The sequence below is a fragment of the Balaenoptera borealis genome (genome assembly GCF_965194805.1).
Source record: "Balaenoptera borealis genome assembly, chromosome: 10".
In the NCBI taxonomy this organism is placed as follows: Eukaryota; Metazoa; Chordata; class Mammalia; order Artiodactyla; family Balaenopteridae; genus Balaenoptera; species Balaenoptera borealis.
In genome coordinates, this window is record NC_138874.1 from 9991160 (window position 1) to 10015668 (window position 24509).

Sequence of the window (24509 nt, forward strand, 5' to 3'; positions counted from 1 at the left end):
GCAGATAATTTAATGTTTCAGGTAGTTATAGTGTTTTCTTTTGTGAATGGCATTTTGCCACCTAAGAATGGATAGCTCTGAACGATATACATGTGATGTCATTGATGATGGTGCTGTCTCATGTACATGGAGAGCTTTCTGGATTGTGTCACTTTGCTCTGCTCTTGCTATATGCATTTTTAATCTTCACAACATTTCAGTAAGGTGAGTGCTCATACTATCCGTATTTGTAGATGAAGTTAAGCAGCATGACCAATTTATGTGGCTGGTAAGTGCTGGAAATGGATTTAAACCCTCCTAAATTTAATTCCAGAGCTTAAATGTCACCACTACACTATAAACTGCAGATCTCTTTCTTACATATTAAGTGGGAGCAATCACAATGTAAACAGTCTCTAATAAAATGAATAAATATACACAATGACCTGAGAAAACTAAGTATTGGGAACATTTTTTAAATTTCTTATTGTAGATGTATTAGAAAACGTGTGTTTTAGAAAGATAATCTTGCATAAACATTTAAAATTAACATTTAAAAATAGTATACATACAAAAAAATTGAAGAAAGGTGAAGAAAATATTACAGTGATAACACATCCTTTGCCACTAAACCACTGTGTGCCATTGAGCAAGTTATTTAACCTCTCAGCACCTCAGTTCTGTCACCCTCAAAATGGGGATAATAATACTTATCTCACAAGATTGTCATGAGCACTAAATTAAGAAATATTTATAATATAACTACTCTGAATTCCTGAATACACACTGGTTTCTCTTCTGGTCTCTTAATTGTACAAGTTCAGATTTGATATGGAAACATTTTTTTCAATATCACTTCAGATATGAGTTCTCTATATATCTTATATCTTGGGCAATAGTCCTCAAGATAATCAATGAATTTAACTGTTCTTTTTTAAGACTATTATCATTGCTAGGGGGAGTATTCTTAAAAATTGGTGGTGGTTGTTGTTTTTTTAATAAGTTTTTTTTTTGATATGGACCATTTTTTTAAAGTCCTTATTGAATTTGTTACAATGTTGCTTCTGTTTTATGTTTTGGTTTTTTGGCTGGAGGTACGTGGGGTCTTAGCTCCTCAACCAGGGATCCAACCCGCACCCCGTGCATTGGAAGGCAAAGTCGTAACCACTGGACTGCCAGGAAAGTCCCTGGTGGTGGTTATACCCGTAGAAAATTGACAACCAATATATATGCAATCTGATAGCTGGCAGTGTTTATCTTCTCTAAAAGTCTGAGCCTTTGGGCATGCATTTTATATTTTGGTACATCTTAATGGAGCTTTACATGAAGTCATGAATCATGGTAATAGGTCGCATGGCTGAGGATTGAGCTCATCGTACATACGCAGGCAGTGCTAGGTTTTAAGTGGTGAGAAAGAGAAGTCAAGATAACCCGATGGCTCAAAGCCTCTAGCATTTACCTTCGCTTGTCTTGGAGAGACATGTTAGAGTTTCAGAATCACTCAGCACTTACATTCAGAGATCACGCACCAGGGACTCTAAACAAGGAATATATTCAAACACCACAATTTTTCTAAAAGGAATTTTAATATCAATTTTTTAAAAAAACAGCATGCTATTATTATTATTATTATTATAGAGATTTTTGGTGGTGCAAGACATGTGACAATGGTGTGTTCTCCCTGGGCTGGGGCCCCGATGTCACCGTGACCCAGTCCAGTCGATAAAAGAATCATGGCACAGTGACATCACAGTGGTCGCTTCACTCCTGTAATTAGCCCTTGGTTATCATGTATTTTAAAACATTTAACAACTTCTATTGTGCTCAATTACTGTTTTCACTCTTCATGCTTTTTTTTGGAGTTAACATCTAAACTTTGGAAATGTTGTTTGGAAATAAATGTTGTTTGTTTACCTGAAGTGTTCAGACATTCCAGGTAAATAATTTACTACAAATGAACAACCATGCTTTGTAATCTTTTAGATTCACTTTTCCACTCATTTTTTATCAGTTGCTTAACTGATCATTCTAACATCTTTTTCTCATAGAGCACAACAGACCGGAAGGCGCAGAGTACGTGAGTCCCGGTGAAAGGCTCATAGAGGAAGGCTGTATTCATATGATCTCACTGGGATCCAAAGCGCTGATGATCCAAGTGTGGGCTGATCCCCGCAGTGGCACTTTTATCTTTCGGTAACGATTATCCTCAACCCATCATGAATAGCTCATGTATTTAAATAATTTATGTAAGAGACATTAATGTGAAATCTGCTAATAAAGATCATTACAGCAAAATAGAAAATTCTTTAAAAAAAGAAGATACATTCTAACAGTTATTAATACAGCCTTTGTAACAATATATTATTCTATCTAAAAGTCTATAATTAAACTCTGAAGTACATTATGTTAATTCTCAGTGGTATCTTAGACCAAATACTTACTGAAGTCTTATCTATGAAAGTATTCCATCAGATTGCAGTGATCTTATGATGCTGTTACCAGACAGCTGTTTTTCATGCAGATTATATATTTAAGAGCCACTATCCAATAAGCTTAGGTTCTCCTTGCTGTCTTGTCCTTTTTTTCCTACCTCCTTTGTTAACTAGTATAGATACAAGTCTTTTATTTGTATTGAGTGAGTATGACTAGTATGATACTATCTTTATAAAACTTTAAATGCAACATGTTGCTTAGGGATCTATGCTCTGTAAACGTAATAAAGGTTACTTGGTACATTATATAAATTATATCTTAATTCTCTTAGTAATCCCTCGAAGTAGGTTAGACCAACAATACATCCTGGCATTTAGATATTTATGTATAATATGTATTAATTTTTGTATGAACCAAATATTACACTGTAATTTCTAAAAAGGCAATGACTGTGTAGATAGTACTAATAAAAATTTTTTTTGCAAATTGAATTCTGAAGATTATTGCCCAAATTGTTAACACTAGCAAATGAGCCAAATCTATTTTAGTTCATGAATTGAGGTAATAGTATAATAAAATAACTAAGCAGATTACGGTGTAAAACAAAAGACCTACTGACTTTTCAAGTTAGTTTAATAATAGAACTGATTTTTAATTTCACTTAAATATCTAGAATTGTAGTTGATATACATGTTAAAAACTGAGATCAGAAATTTCATGTTTTTAGCCTATACCTTTTCTCTTTTTTGTGCAGTGTGTGCATGGATTCAAATGACGATACGAAAGCTGTTTTACTAGCACAGGTTGAATCACAGGAGAATATTTTCCTTCCAAGCAAATGGCAACATTTAGTACTCACCTACTTGCAGCAGCCCCAAGGGAAAAAGAATATCCATGGGAAGATCTCCATATGGGTCTCTGGACAGAGGTATGAAACATTTTTAGTAAATACTTATTAATGTCAGTTATAATTTTAATTATTCTGTTACAGCTTCTGAAACAGATTACAGAAAACTATAGATGAAATTTTACTATATATTAACATAAGAGTCTGTCAAGTTAGATATTTTTTCCTATTTATCACTTTCATACAAAATTAATTCCCCTTAGAAATAATTGTTGAAGATTAATGTTTGGATTTGTGGAGCATGCAGAAATCTGAACATTTAGGCACTCAGTAGAACGTATATTTACATCAAGCAACTGAACCTATAATTTAGTCCATCAAGCCCATATGTTATAAAATGAATCCATAAGGAATTATTTAAATTAAGTGGCTAATAAAGCTAATACCTAAATTAAATCAGAGTTGCAAAAGAAATTAGAATGACTAGAGAAAAATATAAGCCAATGTATCAGGTGATAGATTAAGATAGGGTCCTAGAAATATGCCAGGTGATAGATTCGGTTATAGTACTATATGACTTTTACAAACCAGGAGAATTGTGAGTCAAATTAATAAGAAATGTTTTGTAGAGTATCTTAATGTAAACTGTAACACTAAGAGAACTATAAGGTATCTTGGAAATTGTAAGCATTGGGAAGTATTTTATTGAATGAAATAGCATGAAAGGGGATACAGAATTGGAAACTAGTGTAACATGGGAAAGGCCCAAGCTGGCTGGAAGGAACAGTCTAAGTTGAATAATGAGCAAGAAGAATGAGTGGGCATGGTGATACTATGTGACAGCAGCTTTGAATCCAGGATGAGGAGTCTAGATTTAATCGAATGGTCTAAAATATTGCATACCTATTATGTTGCAGACCTTTTGCCAGGTGCGTTTTATACATGACCTTCCAGTTCTCTCAAAAGTCCCTCGAAGTAGATTAGATCATAGAGATAACATATACCCTTAGCACAAATTAACCTCTTTTTTCATTCATTTGTTCATCCAATACTTGCTGAAGAATTATTATGTGCTGCGCACATGCTATATCAGGCTTGGGGGCTTGGTGAACAAGACAGACACGTTGCCTGCCTTTTGGGGCTCGCAGTCCCGTGAGGAAGCAGACAGCAAGCATACACGATTAAATGAGTGTGTACAAAGCATGACAAGGACTGTGGGGATAACAAATGTGTCCTGAGACAGAAAATACCAGGTTTGCTACTTAAGAGAGGCACACCAGGGAAGACCTATCTAGGAACAGTTTATTTAAGCTGAGACCTGAAGGAGATGGAGCTTTCCATGAGCAGGAGGGAGGAAGAGTGAGTGGGCCAGGCAGAGGAAAGGGCCTGTGGGAACCAAGGGAAGGCTGTGTACCGGTCAGCACTGCAGTGGCTGTGGGAGTTGATTGCTTACAGCCGTCCAGCCTCAAGAAGGTAGGGGAAGGGGCTTGTGAACGGCTCTAGGGTAGCCAGTCCACAGTATCTGTCACAGGAAACAGTTTATTCATTTTAAAAAAATACATGAAAATACGTCATTGAAGCTCAATTTCCATAGTCCAAATAAAATATTTTCTGAGAAGTTCTGTCTTCACAGCTGCCTAAGCCTGAATGACAGCCGTAGCCAATCACTGTTTGTTTCCAGAGCCTTGAGTTAGATTGCTTGGGACTGGGGATGGGGCTGGGAGAGAGTCTCCTGGACTCTCTCCTCCTCATTTCTTGAGCTCTCAGCACACACCAGGCAGTGTAGTAAGCACTTGACGTGGATGACCTCAATTAGTCCTCCCAACAGCATGATGAAAGAGGTGTACTTTACATGTGAGGCAGCTGAGACCCAGGGTAGGGCAAGGTAACTGACCCAAAGCCCTACCAGCAGTGAGGAGGGCGGCTGAAACTCAAACTGGACTCTTGAGTCTGGATAGAGCCTGCTTTAAAACCCTGTGCTTTACTAACCTGACAGCGTTTTGGTGAATCAGGCCAGCTGACAGATACAGGAATCATAAACTAATCATTAGACATGTTCAGAGTGAGAGTCTAGCTGTTCTCTGTGGCCAGTTCTGAAGTTATGAGTATAGTCACTTGATTCACATAGCACTAATTTTTACCCACCCACTTATTTCTTCATTACTTTGAGGGAATTTTTTCCCCTTTGGTACAAGTTAATGATTTTATCTATTAATAGAGCAATGAGCAAGTGACCAAGGATGAATATATTATTCTGTTGATTTAAATTCGGCACTATCTTCATCACTCTCTGAACTAATAGAATAATTTCTACAAATAATACATTTCAAGATGTAATGACACTGAAAAAACCTATTAATATTTTCTATTACTTTTTATTTGATGAACAGCACACAAATATGGTAGGAATATATGGCACATAGTAGATAGTATGAATTATTTTAGTGTTTGTTGAACTCATCTTGCATTGATCTTACAGTAAGTTTTCTTTACCCATAAAAACTGTATTGTCATAATGCCACTAGGTGGCAGTACTGTTTCAGTCACAGCCATTTAGTTGGTTCAAGAAAGATGCCTGTACAGTAATAGAAGTTATCTCACTCTAATGTTGTATGTCAATTATACCTCAGTAAAAAAAGCTCACATCTTTCCTTTGTTAAAAATATTCCTATTAAAATAGTTAAATTTATATGCTAAGTATGAAACAGAAAGCCTTAGGGGAAAGTTTTTAGATACATACATACCAAAATAGAATATCTCATTATTAGCTTATTCTAAGTCCTTTGTCTTATTCACAAACTTTGTCTTTATAAGCTACCTTCATTATCTTAATATGGAGGTTAAAACATTTCTAAAATGGGGGTAGAGCTTGGCACTCTGCCGTTTCAACTAGAGGATGAAGTTCTCCCATCATGGATGTCTGTCTAGGAGAAACCGTTAGTTTACCTCTTCCTACTCTGCCTTTTGTAAGGATTCCTGTAACCTTTATATGAAGAAAAGCAAGAGACTAATCAAAAGCTCGGTAATGATTTAGCACTGAAAAAACAGAAAATGCCAAAAAGCATTGGCGTTTTAGTGCCTTGTCAGAGCAAAACCTGAAGAAGTAATATTCTTTTTCTGATTAGTTTTTGAAGCCCTCATAGAGGACATGAGATTTTAGGAATTGTTTACTGAGGTGGGAGACTTTCTGGTAAAATCAGGGGGAGGTGGTAGATTTATATCTTAAACCAGGAAGGTGAATGTGCAGAAGTCAAGTGGCAAAGAAAGCTTGCAGCAAATGTCCGGTCATACTTCCCATGGCCTGGTGTAGGACCATCAGGCATCTCTATTCTACTCCCGTCCTCTGGGGCTTGTGGACCAGCAGCACCTTGGACGAAGACACAAGAGAATCAGTCCTCCTCTCTCTCCCATCACCAGCTCTCTGATACCGAACCAAGAAACTTGTTCAAGAATTTCCTGTTTTTAAACATTCATACTTTAAAAATCCCTAGTACTCACTGAAGTAACTGATTTAACTTTGTTTTTAACGTAGGAAGCCTGATGTTACTTTGGATTTTACGCTTCCAAGAAAAACAAGTTTGTCATCTGACAGCAATAAAACATTTTGCATGGTCGGCCATTGTTTATCATCCCAAGAAGAATTTCTGCAGTTGGCTGGCAAATGGGACCTGGGAAATTTACTTCTCTTCAGTGGTATATTTTTCCCCTTCAAAGCATTTCCAAATTTTTCTTTCAGTTAACAAATATTAGACTAAGTTAATTATCCTGGATAAAGTATTAATCCCTGTTCCTTCACTTGTACTTAGTAAGTACTGTATTTCCTAGGTTCCAAGATGTACTTTTAAAATATTTTAAGATTTTTATAATCTAGGTGTTTCTTATAATTGATACATTCATTTAATGTAGAGGTGTACATCCTACCCCCATACCCTCCCCAAAAGAGAAGCTTATATTAAATCATCTTTATAATCCTGGAAAATGCACTGTTATGACAGGTACCCTTAGACTGGTTGTCTCTTTTATTTATAATTTTAGTATATTATATTAAAAAATACCACATTTTAAGGGAAAAAGAAATATGTGATTTTAAAAAATATATCACTAAACCTGGCACGTAATAGCATTCAGACAGTGTTTATTGAATAGATGGATGGACGAAGGAATAAAGATCCACATGTTATTTTTAAAAGGAGTTTACTGAGGTATAGTTTCCATTTACAAAAAAAAAAAAAAAAAGAGGCAAAACAAAACCTGCTTTTAGCCTAAAGAGCAACTAGAAATTTTATGACTTCATTATACCAAGAGCTTTCAGTTAACTTTATATATGTATCTATATTAATTCATCTTACATCCAGCAGATAATCTTGCTGTAAATTATTTGCTCATTACACCAATTTGGAAATTGAGGCTTTATCAATTTTGTAAGATACAGTGAACAACTGTAAGACTTAATCTAGCAAAAAAAACCTCTTGGTTTCTTGTTTTTTACGAAAAATTTTGGTTGGAGTATTTTAAGTAAATAACTTAATTTTTTTGCTATTCAGGAGCTAAGATTGGCTCACAGGAGGCATTTTATTTATATGCTTGTGGACCCAATCATACGTCAATAATGCCATGTAAATATGGCAAGCCTGTGAATGACTACTCCAAATATATTAATAAAGAAATTTTGCAGTGTGAACAAATCAGAGAACTTTTTATGACCAGCAAAGATGTCGACATTGGTCTTCTAATTGTAAGTTTTCATTTTATAAGTTTTAACTTTATAGTAACTGTTATGTATGTTTATTGAATGTGTCATTAGCTGGGAATTAGATTTTTAGAGTTTTTCTTTTTTGTTTCTCAATATTTTCTTTACTTAGAAGTGTTTTTCTTTTTAATTGAAATGCTTTGACCACCTCAGAATTCGTTTTCAGGTTTCAAATTTTCATCTGCTTTTCCTTGGAACTATATTTCTATACTAAGTATCAGTTTAGTTTAGGTTATACCTATTAATCATTTGAGAAAAATATTTATGATATAATGAAAATATAACACGTGTTAGCCTTAAAAAATTGCTTATTACCTTTCTTTCCCATACTTATAAATAAATACTAACTTTTATTTATATTAATTTTAATTACACATATTCAGATTTTAGAATGTTTCTTTCTTTAATATCAATAACAACTAGGAATTATGCTTTCAAATTTTTGCTAACTCTGCTTATATGAGACTCTTGATTGCATTTTATACATTATTCTAATATTTTGTTATACTAAATATAGATTAGGAGCTTGTGATGGATATTTTTCATTATAGCAGCTTGGAAACTGACCCTTCATGGTCTTAGAAGATCTGGTAAAAGCTGGTAGGCCTAGCCACGAAACTGTGTTCCTCCTTCTCTTGCTTTCTTATGAGAGGTACAATTATAGGTCAGAGATATTTCTTACTTGGAGACTACTACTTTGGGATATATTTTGTTGTTATTGTTGTGTTAATGAGGTGTATATTTTACAATCAAAATATATTATATTTTAAAGCTGTAACATTTGACTAAAGTAAAGGAGAAGTTCTAGTTCAGATATTTTGTAAAACATATGTAAGTCTTAAGTGGTGTTAAATATATATCTGTGGTAAAATAAATATAGAGTAGATACCTGTGGACTTTAACTAAAGATCTGGTATTAGGCACACAATCATTTTCTCCCTAAGGAGTATTTTAAGATGGGGGTTGGGGGCGTTTTGGCTGTCCACTATTATTGAGTGGGGGCCAGGGATTTTAAATATTCTACAGTGCATGGGCGGTGTCATACACCTAAGAATTAATCCCACCCCAAATGTCCCACCGTTGACCAAACATGCTTTAGTGAAATGATTCTCCAAGCAGAATCACCCAGAGGACTTGTTAAAACCTAGATTGCTGGGCCAGAGTTTCGGATGCAGCAGATCTGAAGTGTGGTCCAGGAGTTTGCATTTTTAACAAATCCCGGGTGGTGCTGATGCTCCTGGTTGGGGACCACACATTGAGCATCTCTGCTTTAGGAAGACGAAGGCGCTCGTACAGCAAATGTCTGTTCAAAACATAACTTTAACTCTCTAGTTCTTGGTTAGTCCATTTGTTTTTACAAAAATTTACATATTCTTAATCCTTTTATTTTGCCCAAAAAGAATATAGGTTGTAAGTCATAAAATTCAACAGAAATTATCACAGATAAAAATTATGCAGGTTTTATGTGAAAAGTCTCTTTTTAGAAAGCAGATTTTTTAAGCCTGACTTCATTATTTTGGGGTTACGAGGTATGAGTGAGCAGTCAGGCAGAGATGGTGCCCTCCTGGCAAGGCATTGGTGTCAGGTGGGACTTGTTTCAGGTAACTGGGTATTTTATCAGGTTTCTAATGAAAACTACTACAGATATACAATTTTGTTTTACCCAGCATAATCATATACAGTAGACTGTGTAGTCAGTTTAGTTGGTATGCATATATGCTAGGTGATGCCTGATGAAACTATGCTTAAATCACCACGAGTTGAAAATGATCGAAGCCCAAGGCACCCCCGCCCGCCCCGGCTTCTGTGAGAAGATCTTGAATCTACCTGATTTCCCTAAGCTTGAGCTCCTGCAGCTGCCTCCACGGAGAGTGCCTCAGAGTATATTTTGCATTTAAAATTTACCATCATTTTAAAAGTAGTTAATAGAATATTTGACAGACAGCCAGAATCTGATCAAAACTGCCCTCTCCATGGGAGAAATACTGAAAGTTCCATTCAATTTCAGTTAGGTATGCTGATAGTCTGGAATGTTATTCTAGTAGAAAGAATGATTTAGTTTAGAGTCATGTTTAAATGAGTAGGCAGCCCATGAGCAAATTCAAGACCAAGATACATTGGTCTTGAATACATTGGTCTTCATACAATGAATACATTGACCCAGAGTCTCCAACTCATAGGGTTGTAAAGATTGGTTAATATTTATAAATGCATAGAACAGTGCCTGACATGCAATGAGTGTGGTATGGGCTTGTTGTTATCGGTGATAATAGGTATAATTTCATGTTTATTCTCAAAAGATCAAAGGTGGAATTTTTCTCAGCCTTGATGTGGTTTACACATATTGATCACTGCTAAATGAAACTGATCTTTTCCTTTGTGGGGAGCTGTCTTGCTTCTCATGTCCATCTTTGTTTAGTGTAGTGTCTCTCTTTTTTAAAACAAAGAAAAAGATTTGTTGGTTGTCTTTTCACTTTGAAATATTCATTTGCTAGTTAATAACTTACTTTTTAAACTTTGTTTAGTTACTGAAGGACAATATTTGTGTTTCAGGAAAATCTTTCAGTTGTGTATACCACTTACTGCCCTGCTCAGTACACCATCTACGAGCCAGTTATTAGACTTAAAGGCCAAATGAGAACCCAACTCTCTCAAAGACCCTTCAGCTCAAAAGAAGTTCACAGCATCTTATTAGAACCTTATCATCTAAAGAATCTCCGACCCACTGAATGTAAAACCCTTCAAGGCATTCTGCACGAGATTGGTGGAACTGGTATATTTGTCTTTCTCTTTGCTAGGGTAAGAATCACTGCTTATAATTTTATTTAAAGAGAAACTACCTCTTTATTATTGATACATTTTAGGATTTCTTTTCGAATACAAATAAAGCTATATATCAACTATATTAAACTTTTAAGATTAAAAAAGCACATATTGTTTAAAATGTCATCAAACTTTCTGCCACAGGTAATTTTTGCTTAAAATTTCTTTTTAATTTATGAAGATTTTAGAAGTTTCCTATTATCCAGAAATGCAATTAGAATAATTAAGTGTTAAATGTACAAGATTTAAAATTGCCAATGAGAAAAAAGAAAAGCATACCATAGTAAAAATATGGAAGAAATGTATTCCTTAAAATAATGTTTGTGAAACTTGTTTTTTCCCTTGAAGCTTCCAGATGCATGGGGAAAAAAAAGGTCAAATAAGTACAAAAATAATTTGTTCGGGTTTGAAGTTTATTTAAAGCGAAGGAGAAATACAAAAATTTTGACTCATGCCATAGGTACTGTTTTAGAGAAACATGTTGAATTATCTGTGCTATTTAGTCATCTGAGGGCCAGCACGATATCTTTCCTGATGCAGAGTAGGCAGTCAATAGTATATGTGACTGTTTCAGGGATTGGTAAAATCCAAATAGGGGTACAAATGGTCTCTCTTCTGTACAAATCATTTCTACTTCCTTGTGGTCTGTATCCTTGTTTAATTAAAGCAGCCCTGATCTTTTTTCATCCTCAAAATTTTCTCCTTAAGTATAACTTCTGCAACATTATCATACTGTCTCCCTAACCGGCCTTCTTTCTTTTAACCTTTTGATTAATTTTGCAATAAGAGACATATCAGTGTTTGTTGTTATTGTTACTGTTCTTATAAATATTTGATTAGCATTTGACCCGCCGTACTCCAAGCTGTCTGTCTTTCCTCCTTTTCCTTTTTCAGACTTTTTTTTTGCATCTAGTACCTAGTGTTTTAAAATTAAAAGCTTTTCATTTAACTTATCAGCATTTTGTGATCTACTTTTACAGCTTTGTATAATTTCAAAATGGTTTTTCCTCTTTCATCAAGTTATTGAATATAATTTTGTTATGTTTACTATTACACAGTGACTAGATCCTAGAGAAAATGGTTAATTTTTTATCTTGCATACATATAGGATCTTGCCAATAAGACTTTTAAAGTATGTTTTTACACTTAAAACTTAGAAACTTTGTTCAGTATCCATCCGTTCCTACAAAAATAAAATTCAGTCTCCTTAAAATCCTTACACGTGAGACTTCCCTGGTGGCGCAGTGGTTAAGAATCCGCCTGCCAGTGCAGGGGACAGGGGTTTGATCCCTGGTCCGGGAAGATCTCACATGCCGCAGAGCAACTAAGCCCGTGTGCCACAACTACTGAGCCTGCGCTCTAGAGCCCGCGAGCCACAACTACTGAGCCCGCGAGCCACAACTACTGAGCCCACGCGCCACAACTACTGAAGCCCACGTGCCTAGAGCCCATGCTCCACAACAAGAGAAGCCACCGCAATGAGAAACCCGTGTACCACAACAAAGAGTAGCCCCTGCTCGCTGCAACTAGAGAAAGCCTGCGCGCAGCAACGAAGACCCAACGCAGCCAAAAATAAATTAAAAAAAAAATCCTTACACGTATAGCCTGCCTTTTGAGCCTAATGTCCACCATCCAACCAAACAGGCAATCTGCATCCTCCTAGAGGTACCGTGAACTTCCAGTGTTCACCTCTCTCCTGACTGTGGCCCACCCTTGGCCACCCATTTATCCCTGCTTCCCAGGGTTTTGCTCTCTCTCCAGGCCATCTTCTCCATGTAGGCTTGCCTGTCCCAAGCAGAGTGCAGTCAGAAGTAGTTTCTATGCTCTCGTGCATTCACAGTGTGTCTCACTCTTCTTTGCCTTTTATCATCATAATAAGGTGTGTGTTTCTTCTATATAGTAGTTTCCAGAAAGCACTGGGGGAATCGAAGTACAATTCACAATCCGTAGTTTCTATACGTACATCTTATCATTTGACCCCCATTGGAGGCAGGTAGCACGCCTATTACTTCTTCATCTCCCACAGCACAGAACACAGATCCTGTTTGTTGAGTGACTAATCATCAAAAATTTGAGGCATTTTGCTGACATTTCAGATCACTAATAAAATGCTGCTGACTTCTAAGGTTATCAGTGTTATTTTAGTTAATTTATAGAATATTTAAGAGACAAATGAACATGGAATTTATGGGGGTTTTTTTGCACTGTGTATTCATTATTTTTTTTTAACATCATTATTGGAGTATAATTGCTTTACAATGTTGTGTTAGTCTCTGCTATATAACAAAGTGAATCAGCTATACATGTACATATATCCCCATATCTCTTGCCTCTTGCATCTCCCTCCCACCCTCCCTATCGCACCCCTCTAGGTGGTCACAAAGCACCGAGCTGATCTCCCTGTGCTATGCAGCTGCTTCCCACTAGCTTTCTATTTTACATTTGGTAGTGTATATATGTCCATGCCATTCTCTCACTTCGTCCCAGTTTACCCTTCCCCCTCCCCATGTCCTCAAGTCCATTCTCTATGTCTGTGTCTTTATTCCTGTCCTGCCCCTAGGTTCTTCTGAACCATTTTTTTTTTTTTTTTTTTAGGTTCCATCTATATGTGTTAGCATACGATATTTGTTTTTCTCTTTCTGACTTACTTCACTCTGTATGACAGACTCTGGGTCCATCCACCTCACTACAAATAACTCAAATTTCGTTTCTTTTTATGGCTGAGTAATATTCCACTGTATATATGTGCCACATCTTCTTTATCCATTCACCTGTCGATGGACACTTAGGTTGCTTCCATGTCTTGGCTATTGTAAATAGAGCTGCAATGAACACTGTGGTACATGACTCTTTTTGAATTATGGTTCCCTCAGGGTATATGCCCAGTAGTGGGATTGCTGGGTCATATGGTACTTCTATTTTTAGTTTTTTAAGGAACCTCCATACTGTTCTCCATAGTGGCTGTATCAGTTTATCAATTTACATTCCCACTAACAGTGCAAGAGGGTTCCCTTTTCTCCACATCCTCTCCAGCATTTATTGTTTGTAGATTTTTTGATGATGGCCAGTCTGACTGGTGTGAGGGGAGAATTTATGTTTTTTAGTTTTGTTTCTTTACAATTCTTAAGTAATTACAAACAGTGTCAGCAATAAAAAAAATAAGCTTTCAAATGAAACTAATGGGTTGATATTACATAATGGAAGATAACCACACATGTTAAATTTTTAATCTCAACAAATTAGAAAAAATATATCTACTTTTTTTTAGGTTGTGGAACTCAGTATCTGTGAAGAAACTCAAGCATTAGCACTGAGAATTATACTCTCATTAATTAAATACAACCAACAGAGAATACATGAATTAGAAAATTGTAATGGACTTTCCATGATTCATCAGGTGTTGATCAAACAAAAATGCATTGTGGGCTTTCACATTTTGAAGGTAGGTTCTCATAAAACTTATTCTCAGAGTTTCATATGCAGTGATACCTCTTCATTAAAGTCTTCCAATAATAGAGTTTTGTGTTTCAGTTATTCCTGAAGAAAATGAAGGAAACTCAATAGTATATATTTAATCAAAGTAAGGCTTTTCTGGGTTTTTCATCATTTAAATAATTACATTTTAATTGCCTTTAAAACATTTTAGAAGAGAAAAAGAAAAAAATTAAGATTTTTAGATCTTGATTAGCCAGCGATGTCTCCTTGGCCGACCCCTCATTCTGTAGACTAGTGAAAGTGAAACCCACAGAGAGACCGCTGTTTGCTTCAGCTCCCACAGTTATGGAAGAGAACCTAGTCTGCAGACACCTAGTGCTGTGCCGTTCCCGTTAGGCAGTGCTGCTACAGAGTTAGCATCTTAAAGCCTTATTAGCTTTTACTGTGATCCTGCTGTCATCATATATTTAAGTACCTTTCTAACTAAAAGCATTTGGTAACATTGTGAAAGTATTTCTCTCTGAGGGTACTAGTACTAAGGCAAAAGACCATGCCTCTTCCCATGCCCCCAAACCCCAACTCTTGAAACTGTCAAGATCCATACATTTGTGGCATGAATGCTTCTTGGAAAAAATTTAAAACCCAACAGAATCATTGAGTTTAAAAAATAGGATGTGGTTTCTTTTACCCCGTATTTGAAACTGAATGGTCATTTATAAATATTTGAAATTTGGGGATTTTCACATTACTTGAATTGTTTTACAAAACAAGTTAAAGATACTTGGTGAAATGCTGAGTTATTCACTAGTTTTCCTTTGAATTTAATGTTATGACTGCTAAGGTTGAAAGCTTAGTATTTCTGTTGAATTTTTGGATTAACTGATTGTTGATGCATCTTGTATTAATGTTATTTTTCCATAGACCCTTCTTGAAGGTTGCTGTGGTGAAGATATTATTCATATCAGTGAGAATGGAGAATTTAAGTTGGATGCCGAGTCTAATGCTATAATCCAGGATGTTAAACTGCTAGAGGAGCTATTGCTAGACTGGAGGATATGGAATAAAGCAGAGGCATGTACTATTTTTGTGGTAAAAAAACACTAGTGAATTTACCCTCAACAATTTTTATGTGTACAGTACAGTATTAACTGTATACACTTTGTTGTATGGCTCTTCTCTAGAACTTTTTCATCTTGTTGGACTGAAACTCTACCCATTGGACAACAGCTCCCCATTTCCCCTGCCCCCAGTCCCTGGCAACCACCATTCTACATTCTGTTTCTATGAGTTTGATTACATTAGATACTTAATACAAGTGGAATCATTCAGTGTTTGTCTTTTTGTCATTGGCTTATTTGACTTTGCATTATGTCCTCAAGGTTCATCTGTGTTGTAGCATATGACAAGATTTTTTTCTTTTTTAAGACGGAATAATATCCCATTGTATGTGTATCCCACATTTTCTTATCTGTTCATCTGTCACACACACTTAGCTTGCTTCCACATGTTGGCCATTGTGAATTATGTTGCAGTGAACATGGATGTGCAGAGGTCTCTCTGAGATCCTGTTTTCAATTATTTTAGATATGTATGCAGATAAGATTGCTGAATCATATAGTAGTTCTATTTTTAACTCTTTGAGGAACCTCCATACTATTTTCCATAAGAGAAGCACCATTTTACAATCCTACCAACAATGTGCAAGTGATCCAAATTTTTTACATTCTCACCAAACAATTGTTATTTTTTGATAGTGCCTATTCTATAGGGTATGAGGTAATAGTTTGTTGTGGTTTTGATTTGCATTTATTTCCCTGATGATTAGTGATGATGAGCATCTTTTCATATACTTATTGGCCCTTTGCATATCTTCTTTGAAGAGATGTCCATTCAAGTCCTTTGACCATTTTTTAACTGGGTTATTTGATTTTTTGTTAATGAGTTATAGGAGTTCTTTATATATTATGCATATTAATCCTTATCTCATTTATGGTTTGCAAGTATTTTCTCCCGTTCTGTAGGTTGCCTTTTCACTCTGTTGATTGTTTCCTTTGGTGCACAAAAAGGCATTTACTTTTAAATATTCATCCAATCATTCTTTTGGAGAACAGAACAAATTTACCGCTTCAATGTAATGTTAATTGTAGATGGAAATCTGGAGATTAATTTCTGTGCAAGGTTTTAGACAGCCATGGATAATGCTGATCTGGAGGGTCAGGATCAGAGCTTGGGCTGCTGGTAGTAGCTAGAGCAGTACTCGGCTGGAGAACATTTGAATCAATTGGAGACTTGCATTTACCATAAACTCTGAAAGGGGTCCTGCTAAGAGTGTGGAGAGTCGAGTCAAGGAGAGGGAAATAGACACACTTCTGAGTAAGAGCGCCATGTTACCCAGAAGTCATAGAGCTGTATCGGTATACAGGGCAAGGCTATGAAGTCTTGGCTTCATGATAGGCATAAGCTAAGGAGCATGCTTTGATCTTAGGTCTAGGCAAAGCATCTCAACAGCTGGATGGATCAGGTAGTCTTCACAAGGACCCAGCCAGGGAATGAATATAGGGCTGTTTCCTTTCTGCCCTAGTTATAAGCATAGTCTTCATGGTGTGGCTCATAGAGCCTCCTTAGTTCTAGTTTAGACTGTAGATTGTCCAGAGTTATTTAGCGTATAACAACAGTATCATCAAATGTAATTAAAGACCAATTCAAAGTGTGTACCTTTAGAATTTTTAAAAATTTGGTTACTTCCAAATTTGGCAACAGCCCCCCAAGATTTACTCACTATCAATAATGAGTTAGGAAGCTGAAGGAAACAGTTCTAATCTGTCATTAACAAAAACAAATTTTGACCAAACATGCTAGAGGAAAGACAATTATTTTTTTGTTCTTCCTATATAAAATTATATTACAAAATTATTGTTATATGAAGAAGCAGTCAAAGAATATGCTCCTGCAAAACACAGGGGGAAAGTATTACAGAGCTGTGTCAGGCAGCTAACTATTGCTTTTTCTGGGTTTTATGGTATTGTCAGTTTCTAAAACTTTCTATTTTGTTGTGATTTCTCATTCTGAATAAATACTTTCAGAATTTAAAAAATCCATATATATATATATATATATATATATATATATATATATATATATATGTATACACACACACACATATATATATGTATAAAAATACACTTAATGTTTCAGGGAGAGAAAGCAAATAAACATAGTGATAGTAAATACAAACAAGTTGGATCAAAGGCAGTATAAATATAAACATGTAATAAAGAAATAGCTCAGTTGTAGATTGGAAGAACAAATCTTAACTAAAAATTGGACAGCTATTTTAGTGTTTCAAAAGAGGATGCTAATTTGAGCATTAAAAAACAGTGTGATTAAAAAACAAAAAATTTTTTGTTGAATTCAAAAGTGATATACACAAATACTTCTATGGGTTTGAAATAAGATTTTCTTTCCTAATTATTTTTTTAGCTGAGTTGTTTTGTTTTTGTTGCTGGTTGTCTGTTTGCTTTGGCACTGCTCTATTTTAGTACTATTTTTCAGGCCTGAATCAAGTTTTCACACTTGGCCTGCCTCGTCTTCCAGTTTTCATGTCTTTTTCTCTCAGGGCACCTTGGCCCTGTCTTATAAAGAGAGAGGCCTCGTTAGAATAGTATGATTAAGTCTATCAATTCCTTGGCCTTTTCATTATTCATTTCCATCGATAATGGCAAGAAAAACAGCAAGACCTGCAACCCAAGGCAGTTAATTTTGCTTTTTGTTAATGACTTTGTTGAAAGGTTATTTGGGCTAATAAAATGAGGTGAAGATTATCTTTCAGTAGTTATCTATGTAAGATTCCTTTTTCTCTATTACTGTGGATAATTTAAGATGGATTCAGTATGGGAGAAGCATTTTAAAGCACCTCAAAAGGATGCTAACTGCTGTTTGAAACCGCACACTTAGTAATTGTGCAGAGAATTCTATTATTTGGACTTAAAAGTAAATTAATCCAAAATGCAGAATTTCTACATTGTCTAACTTATTTTTCAATTTAGTACATCTTGTTCTAAAATTATTTGATTAAATGCTGCATACAGAAATTAGCATTGAAATCTGTACATTTTTAATAATACTCTTTGAAAATAAATTATTTGTAAATAGTTAATATTGATAATGTGTTTCATGTGTTTCTTTTTCTTTTTATAAATTTATTTATTTTTGGCTGTGTTGGGTCTTCGTTGCTGTGTGTGGGCTTTCTCTAGTTGCGGTGAGCGGGGGCTACTCTTCCTTGCGGTGTGCGTCCTTCTCATTGCGGTGGCTTCTCTTGTTGTGGAGCATGGGCTCTTGGCGCACGGGCTTCAGTAGTTGTGGCACAGGGGCTCAGTAGTTGTGGCTCATGGGCTCTAGAGTACAGGCTCACTCGTTGTGGTGCACAGGTTTAGTTGCTCCACGGCATGTGTGATCTTCCCAGACCAGGGATTGAATCGGTGTCCCCTGAATTGGCAGGAGAATTCTCAACCACTGCGCCACCAGGGAAGCCCCCTCATGTGTTTCTTTATAATAAATAAATCCCCCAAGATAATTCATCTTTTGAAAATACTGTATATCATTTAATGCCACGGAAAGGTTAATATAGTAAAGCACCTAATGCAATATTGCATTCAGTATAAGTATTTAGAAATGACCTATTGTTAAAAAAAATAATAGTCTGGGAATAAATTTTAAGATTTACTTTTTCAGACAAATTTAATCTTTGACCCTGAGTATATACACAGTGTTAAACTGATGTATTGCATGTCTTCTAAAAAGCATGCAGCATGTTTTTAAGTAACTCTGTGCTAATTGGTATGTGTTTCTTTTCTCAGCAAGGTGTTTGGGGAACTCTGCTGGCAGCCCTAGAAGTCCTCCTCAGAGCAGATCACCAGCAGCAGATGTTTAATATTAAGCAGTTACTGAAAGCTCGAGTGGTGCATCACTTTCTACTGACTTGCCAGGTTTTGCAGGTACTTTTCATGTAACTTTACTTCTGGAGATATTTTCTGCGATGATTTCTGTTTAATAACTCAACGCTATGGACTCAGATTTTTGAGGGACTTTCAGCGAGGTTATTTTCTGTCTGCCCTGCTTTCCAGGATCCCTTCTTTCAGCTGATAGTATCGGAGTTTTTTAACCCCTGCCTCTTGTAGCTTGACCTTTCCTAACTCAGTTACAAAAGAAAAACTTCTAAATTCCGGAGATATTTCCTTATGTTGGGGTAAAATAATAATTTTGTAGTCTCTTGGACATCAACAGTAGTGATATTTTAACTTGTTCCATATTCCTTCAATAACAAGTACCAGTATGTGTTGTTTTAATAAGTGCGTATTTGTTGAAGATGTGTTATATGTACTAGAATTAGTATACTGAAAATATATCAAAAATGTTATATCAGGGCTTCCCTGGTGGCGCAGTGGTTGAGAGCCCACCTGCCAATGCAGGGGATGTGGGTTCGAGCCCTGGTCCGGGAAGATCCCACACGCTGCGGAGCAGCTGGGCCCCTGCGCCACAGCTGCTGAGCCTGCGCTCTGGAGCCCGTGAGCCGCAACTGCCGAGCCCGCGTGCCACAGTTACTGAAGCCTGCGTGCCTAGAGCCCGTGCTCCGCAACGAGAGAGGCCACCGCAGTGAGAGGCCCGTGCACCGCAACGAAGAGTGGCCCCTGCTCGTCGTAACTGGAGAAGGCCCGCGAGCAGCAACGAAGACCCAATGCACCAAAAATAAATAAATAAAATAAATAAATTTGTTAAAAAAAAAAATTATATCAAAAAGTGGCACTAACTTCACCAGTCACGTTGTAGGGCCTGTGCTGCGGCCTGGCTTCTAGTTCAGTTACTTTCTCTGCCTTCACAGGTGTCTGGTTTTAGCTTGGTTGGTGTATTGAACTATTTTTCAAGTTAGTTTGATTTTTAGGGTCTGAGGCATATATTAGAACTCTATCAAGTCAGATAAGGACAGATGTTCCATGGGATCAGTAATCGTTTCTTTGTTTTAAATGCCTTTGTTTCAGTTGCACTACTGGCTTCTTATTGTACTTGGGATAAAATCCAAAATCTGTGACAACTTCTGTAAGAAGGCTTGTAGGATCTAGCCACTGCTCCAGCAGCATCTTATACCGCTGCAGGCCCACCCCACCCCCAGCCTTGTTTCCCTTCCTTAAGCAAGTGAGCCTCTTTCCCACCGCAGGGTATGTGATGTTCTTTCCGACTGAAAAGTTATCCATCCCATTCTTTTCATCTGGCCAACTCCTGCTTATCCTTTGTGCCTCAACTTAAAATCACCTTCCTGAGAGAAGCCTTCCCTGCCCTTTCTGTCTAAATTAACCCTTTCTCCTTCCTGCACTTACTCTCACTCTGCCCATATACGATTTGTTAGTTTTATGTCATTTAGGACATTATGGTTTATTTCTCTCAGCAAACTTCCTGAGGGCAGGGATAAGGTTGTTACAGTTTGTTGATCACACTGTAATCCCAGTACCTGAAACACATAAGCACACAATAAATAATTTTTGAATGAATGAATTGTGAAAAAAGCAAAACAAAAACATTTAATGCCTTTCTTGGCCCCTGTGGTAAATGAGACTGTTATCTTCAGGAATACAATACAGTGATCTCTCAGACCCCTTGTTTACTGAATGTTTTATGTATCACCTATGGGTCAGTTTTCCTCTAACTCACTTTCTTTGTCTATCCATTTTGAAACTCGTTGGCCAGTTTTAAGTGAGTTCATATGACAGTGTGAAGTTCTTATTCAGTCTTTCCATGTCAGAAAAGTGACACTTATCAACTTGGAGATTTCAATAAGTATTCTGACTTCCATTTTATTTATAAAAATGCTAGAAAAATTCAGGTACCAATTTCTTTTAATGAAAGTATATTTCTTCACCCTTCTTTATTCAGAGAGCCTGTTTGTCAAGTTAACAGTTATTTATTAACGATAGCTTTATGTTAGGTATTGTGAGAAGTATATAAAGAATGGAACTTAGTCTTTGCCTTTAAGGTATTTGAGTGTAGTTAAGGAAGATTAATAAATTGGCAGTATATTGGTTGTGAGGTAGTCTCATTAGTCCATGAGTACAGTGTAAAGAACCTGTAGGAGATTTAAAATGGGAGTGTAACAGTAAGGAGCAGCCAAAGCAGTCTTGAGGGAAAAACAATGGAGCTGGAGGAATTAGACCCCCTGACTTCAAACTATACTACGAAGCTACAGTAATCAAGACAATATAGTACCGGAACAAAAACAGAAATATAGATCAATGGAACAGGATAGAAAGCCCAGAGATAAACCCACGCACCTTGGTCAACTAATCTATGACAAAGGAGGCAAGGATATACAATGGAGAAAAGACAGCCTCTTCAATAAGCGGTGCTGGGAAAACTGGACAGCTACATGTAAAAGAATGAAATTAGAACACTTCCTAACACCATACACAAAAATAAACTCAATATGGATTAAAGACCTAAATGTAAGACACCGGACACTATAAAACTCTTAGAGGAAAACATAGGAAGAACACTCTTTGACAGAAATCACAGCAAGATCTTTTTTGACCCACCTCCTAGAGTAATGGAAATAAAAGCAAAAATAAACAAATGGGACGTAATGAAACTTAAAAGCTTTTGCACAGCAAAGGAAACTATAAGCAAGATGAAAAGACAACCCTCAGAATGGGAGAAAATATTTGCAAACGAATCAACGGACAAAAGATTAATCTCCAAAATATATAAAACAGCTCATGCAGCTCAATATTAAAAAAACAAACAACCCAATCAAAAAATGGGCAGAAGACCTAAATAGACAGTTCTCCAAAGAAGACATACAGATGGCCAAGAAGCACATGAAAAGCTGCTCAACATCACTAATTATTAGAGAAATGCAAATCAAAACTACAATGAGGTATCACCTCACACCAGTCAGAATGGGCATCATCAGAAAATCTGCAAACAACAAATGCTGAAGAGGGTGTGGAGAAAAGGGAACGCTATTGCACTGTTGGTGGGAGTGTAAATTGATACAGCCACTATGGAGAACAGTATGGAGTTTCCTTAAAAAACAAAAACAGAACTACCATATGACCCAGCAATCCCACTACAGGGCACATACCCAGAGCAAACCATAATTTAAAAAGACACATGCACCCCAATGTTCATTGCAACACTATTTATAATAGCCAGGTCATGGAAGCAACCAAAATGCCTATTGACAGATGAATGGATGAAGAAGATGTGGCACATATGTACAATGGAATATTACTCAGCTATAAAAAGGAACGAAATTGGGTCATTTGTAGAGACGTGGATGGACCTAGAGACTGTCATACAGAGTGAAGTAAGTCAGAAAGAGAAAAACAAATATCGTATATTAACGCATATGTGGAATCTAGAAAAATGGTACAGATGAACTGGTTTGCAAGGCAGAAATAGAGACACAGATGTAGAGAACAAATGTATGGACACCAAGTGGGGGAAGTGCGGGGGGGTGGGATGAATTGGGAGATTGGGATTGACATATGTACACTAATATGTATAAAATAGAGAACTAATAAGAACCTGCTGTATTAAAAATACAATTCAACAAACAAAAGTAAGGAGCAAATAATGGAGGAGATGTAACGGCAATTAATAGGACTTGATTCTGTTTAAATAGAAGCTGCAAAAGAAGTCAAATATATAATGTAAAATTTCAAGCTGGGAGACCAGAAGAATGATTGTATCATCAAAGAAAGCAGTATTGAACATGAATTGAGCAAGACTTGAGCATTCTGCACGTGAGATTACGGTGGGATGCTCAGCGACACTGACCGCCAGGCACTTGGATGTGCAAGATTGGAGCTGGGGAGAGAGTAGAACTTGTTTGCATTGATGTGTTCGTGAAGCCATGGGGATAGACAAGCACTACAAGATACACAAATGTAGTGAAAGGATCATAGGGAGTTGAGGTTTGCATCTCAGAAAATATCCATTTTCAGGGCATGAAACAGGAAAAAGGAGCTGTTGAGAGTGATATAGAAAGAATAGTCCAAAAAAAAAAAAAAAAAGTAGTTGAAAAGATAAAGAAGTACCAGGAAGCCCAGCAAAGTGAAAGCCAAGGGTGGGCAGAGGGAAGAGAACCTGCCCAGACAGAGGTGGTCTCTAGAACCAAATAAGGTAGAAAGTTCCAAGAAAATGTGGACAGACAAAAGGCCATCAACTTGGAAATTCTTAATGGCTTATAAGATTTCAGCGGAGTGAAGACAGCAAGAACCAGATTTCTGGGGACTTTAGGCAGCATGTGTGGTGGATCATTGGAAGCAGTGAGAATTTAAAAGTGTTTTTATTAAAAAGTCCAGCAGCAAAAGAAAAGAGAAACAGAATGTTAACAAAAGCTTCCCAACAGGTCAAGTTAAGGGATTTTTTTTTTTTTTAATGAGATAGGTTACCAGTGACTATTTGTAAGGAGTCAGTGGAGAGGGCAAGATTGAAGAAACATAAGCTGGGATGAACTTAGGAATGAATAATTGAGGTTGGGAAGTCACAAGGGGTGTGATTTAGAAAAAAGACAAATGGCTGTGGGAGAAATAACGCTGAATTGCACGTTGGGACACCTGTATTCTTGTCTTGGCTTGGCCACTTGGCCATTGTGAGATCTTGACAAAGGGGTTTTGTGCTTACTTTTGTAGACTCGGTGTTCTCTTCTTAAATCTGAGGTAGTAAGACTAAACTGTGTCAAAGTTAACATCTAGATTTTACGTTTTCTGATTGACCAGTACACAAGAGCAGATGAAGAAGAGTGGATGTAGAGATATATTGTATATTTGGACAGACAGGAAACGTGAGGAGGTTTACCTCTGGTAGCCTTGATCTAGAGGCCAGCTGCTGCCTGTTGGGGAGGTTGGGGTTGGAGAATATAAATAGTTTATTTATATCCGTCTTTATTTTTGGTAATTACTTGGCATTCTGCCAAGTCTCATTATTCCAGGCAGTAGATGTTGCAGTAGAAAGAGATCAGATGTCTGAGTTTGAGTTAATGGCTGCACTACTCTGACATGTTTTCTATGTGGTTTAAGTTAGTCATATAACCACTTTGGGCCTCCGTATTCTAGAAATGATGGATAAAACCTCTCAGAGCTGTTGTGAGAAATAACTTTGTAGACTGGAACATAGTGTATTCATGTAATCAGTTTTGCCTGTCAAAAAATTTCCCTTCTGAACCCATAGTAGTAGCAGAAGTAGTAGTAG

General features: G+C 36.6%; 1 protein-coding gene across 4 annotated transcripts in view; it reads left to right on the forward strand.

Annotated features, from left to right (window-relative positions):
• Nucleotides 1–24509, forward strand: part of LYST (lysosomal trafficking regulator) — a 188797-nt gene that overhangs the window by 62546 nt on the left and 101742 nt on the right. For all 4 annotated transcript variants that reach the window (XM_082407545.1, XM_082407547.1, XM_082407546.1 and 1 more), the window contains 8 exons: nucleotides 2028–2172; nucleotides 3167–3340; nucleotides 6792–6952; nucleotides 7804–7994; nucleotides 10563–10808; nucleotides 14101–14274; nucleotides 15189–15342; nucleotides 19128–19261. In XM_082407545.1, the coding sequence (XP_082263671.1) occupies nucleotides 2028–2172; nucleotides 3167–3340; nucleotides 6792–6952; nucleotides 7804–7994; nucleotides 10563–10808; nucleotides 14101–14274; nucleotides 15189–15342; nucleotides 19128–19261 (1379 nt within the window). The remainder of the gene's footprint in view (nucleotides 1–2027; nucleotides 2173–3166; nucleotides 3341–6791; nucleotides 6953–7803; nucleotides 7995–10562; nucleotides 10809–14100; nucleotides 14275–15188; nucleotides 15343–19127; nucleotides 19262–24509) is intronic.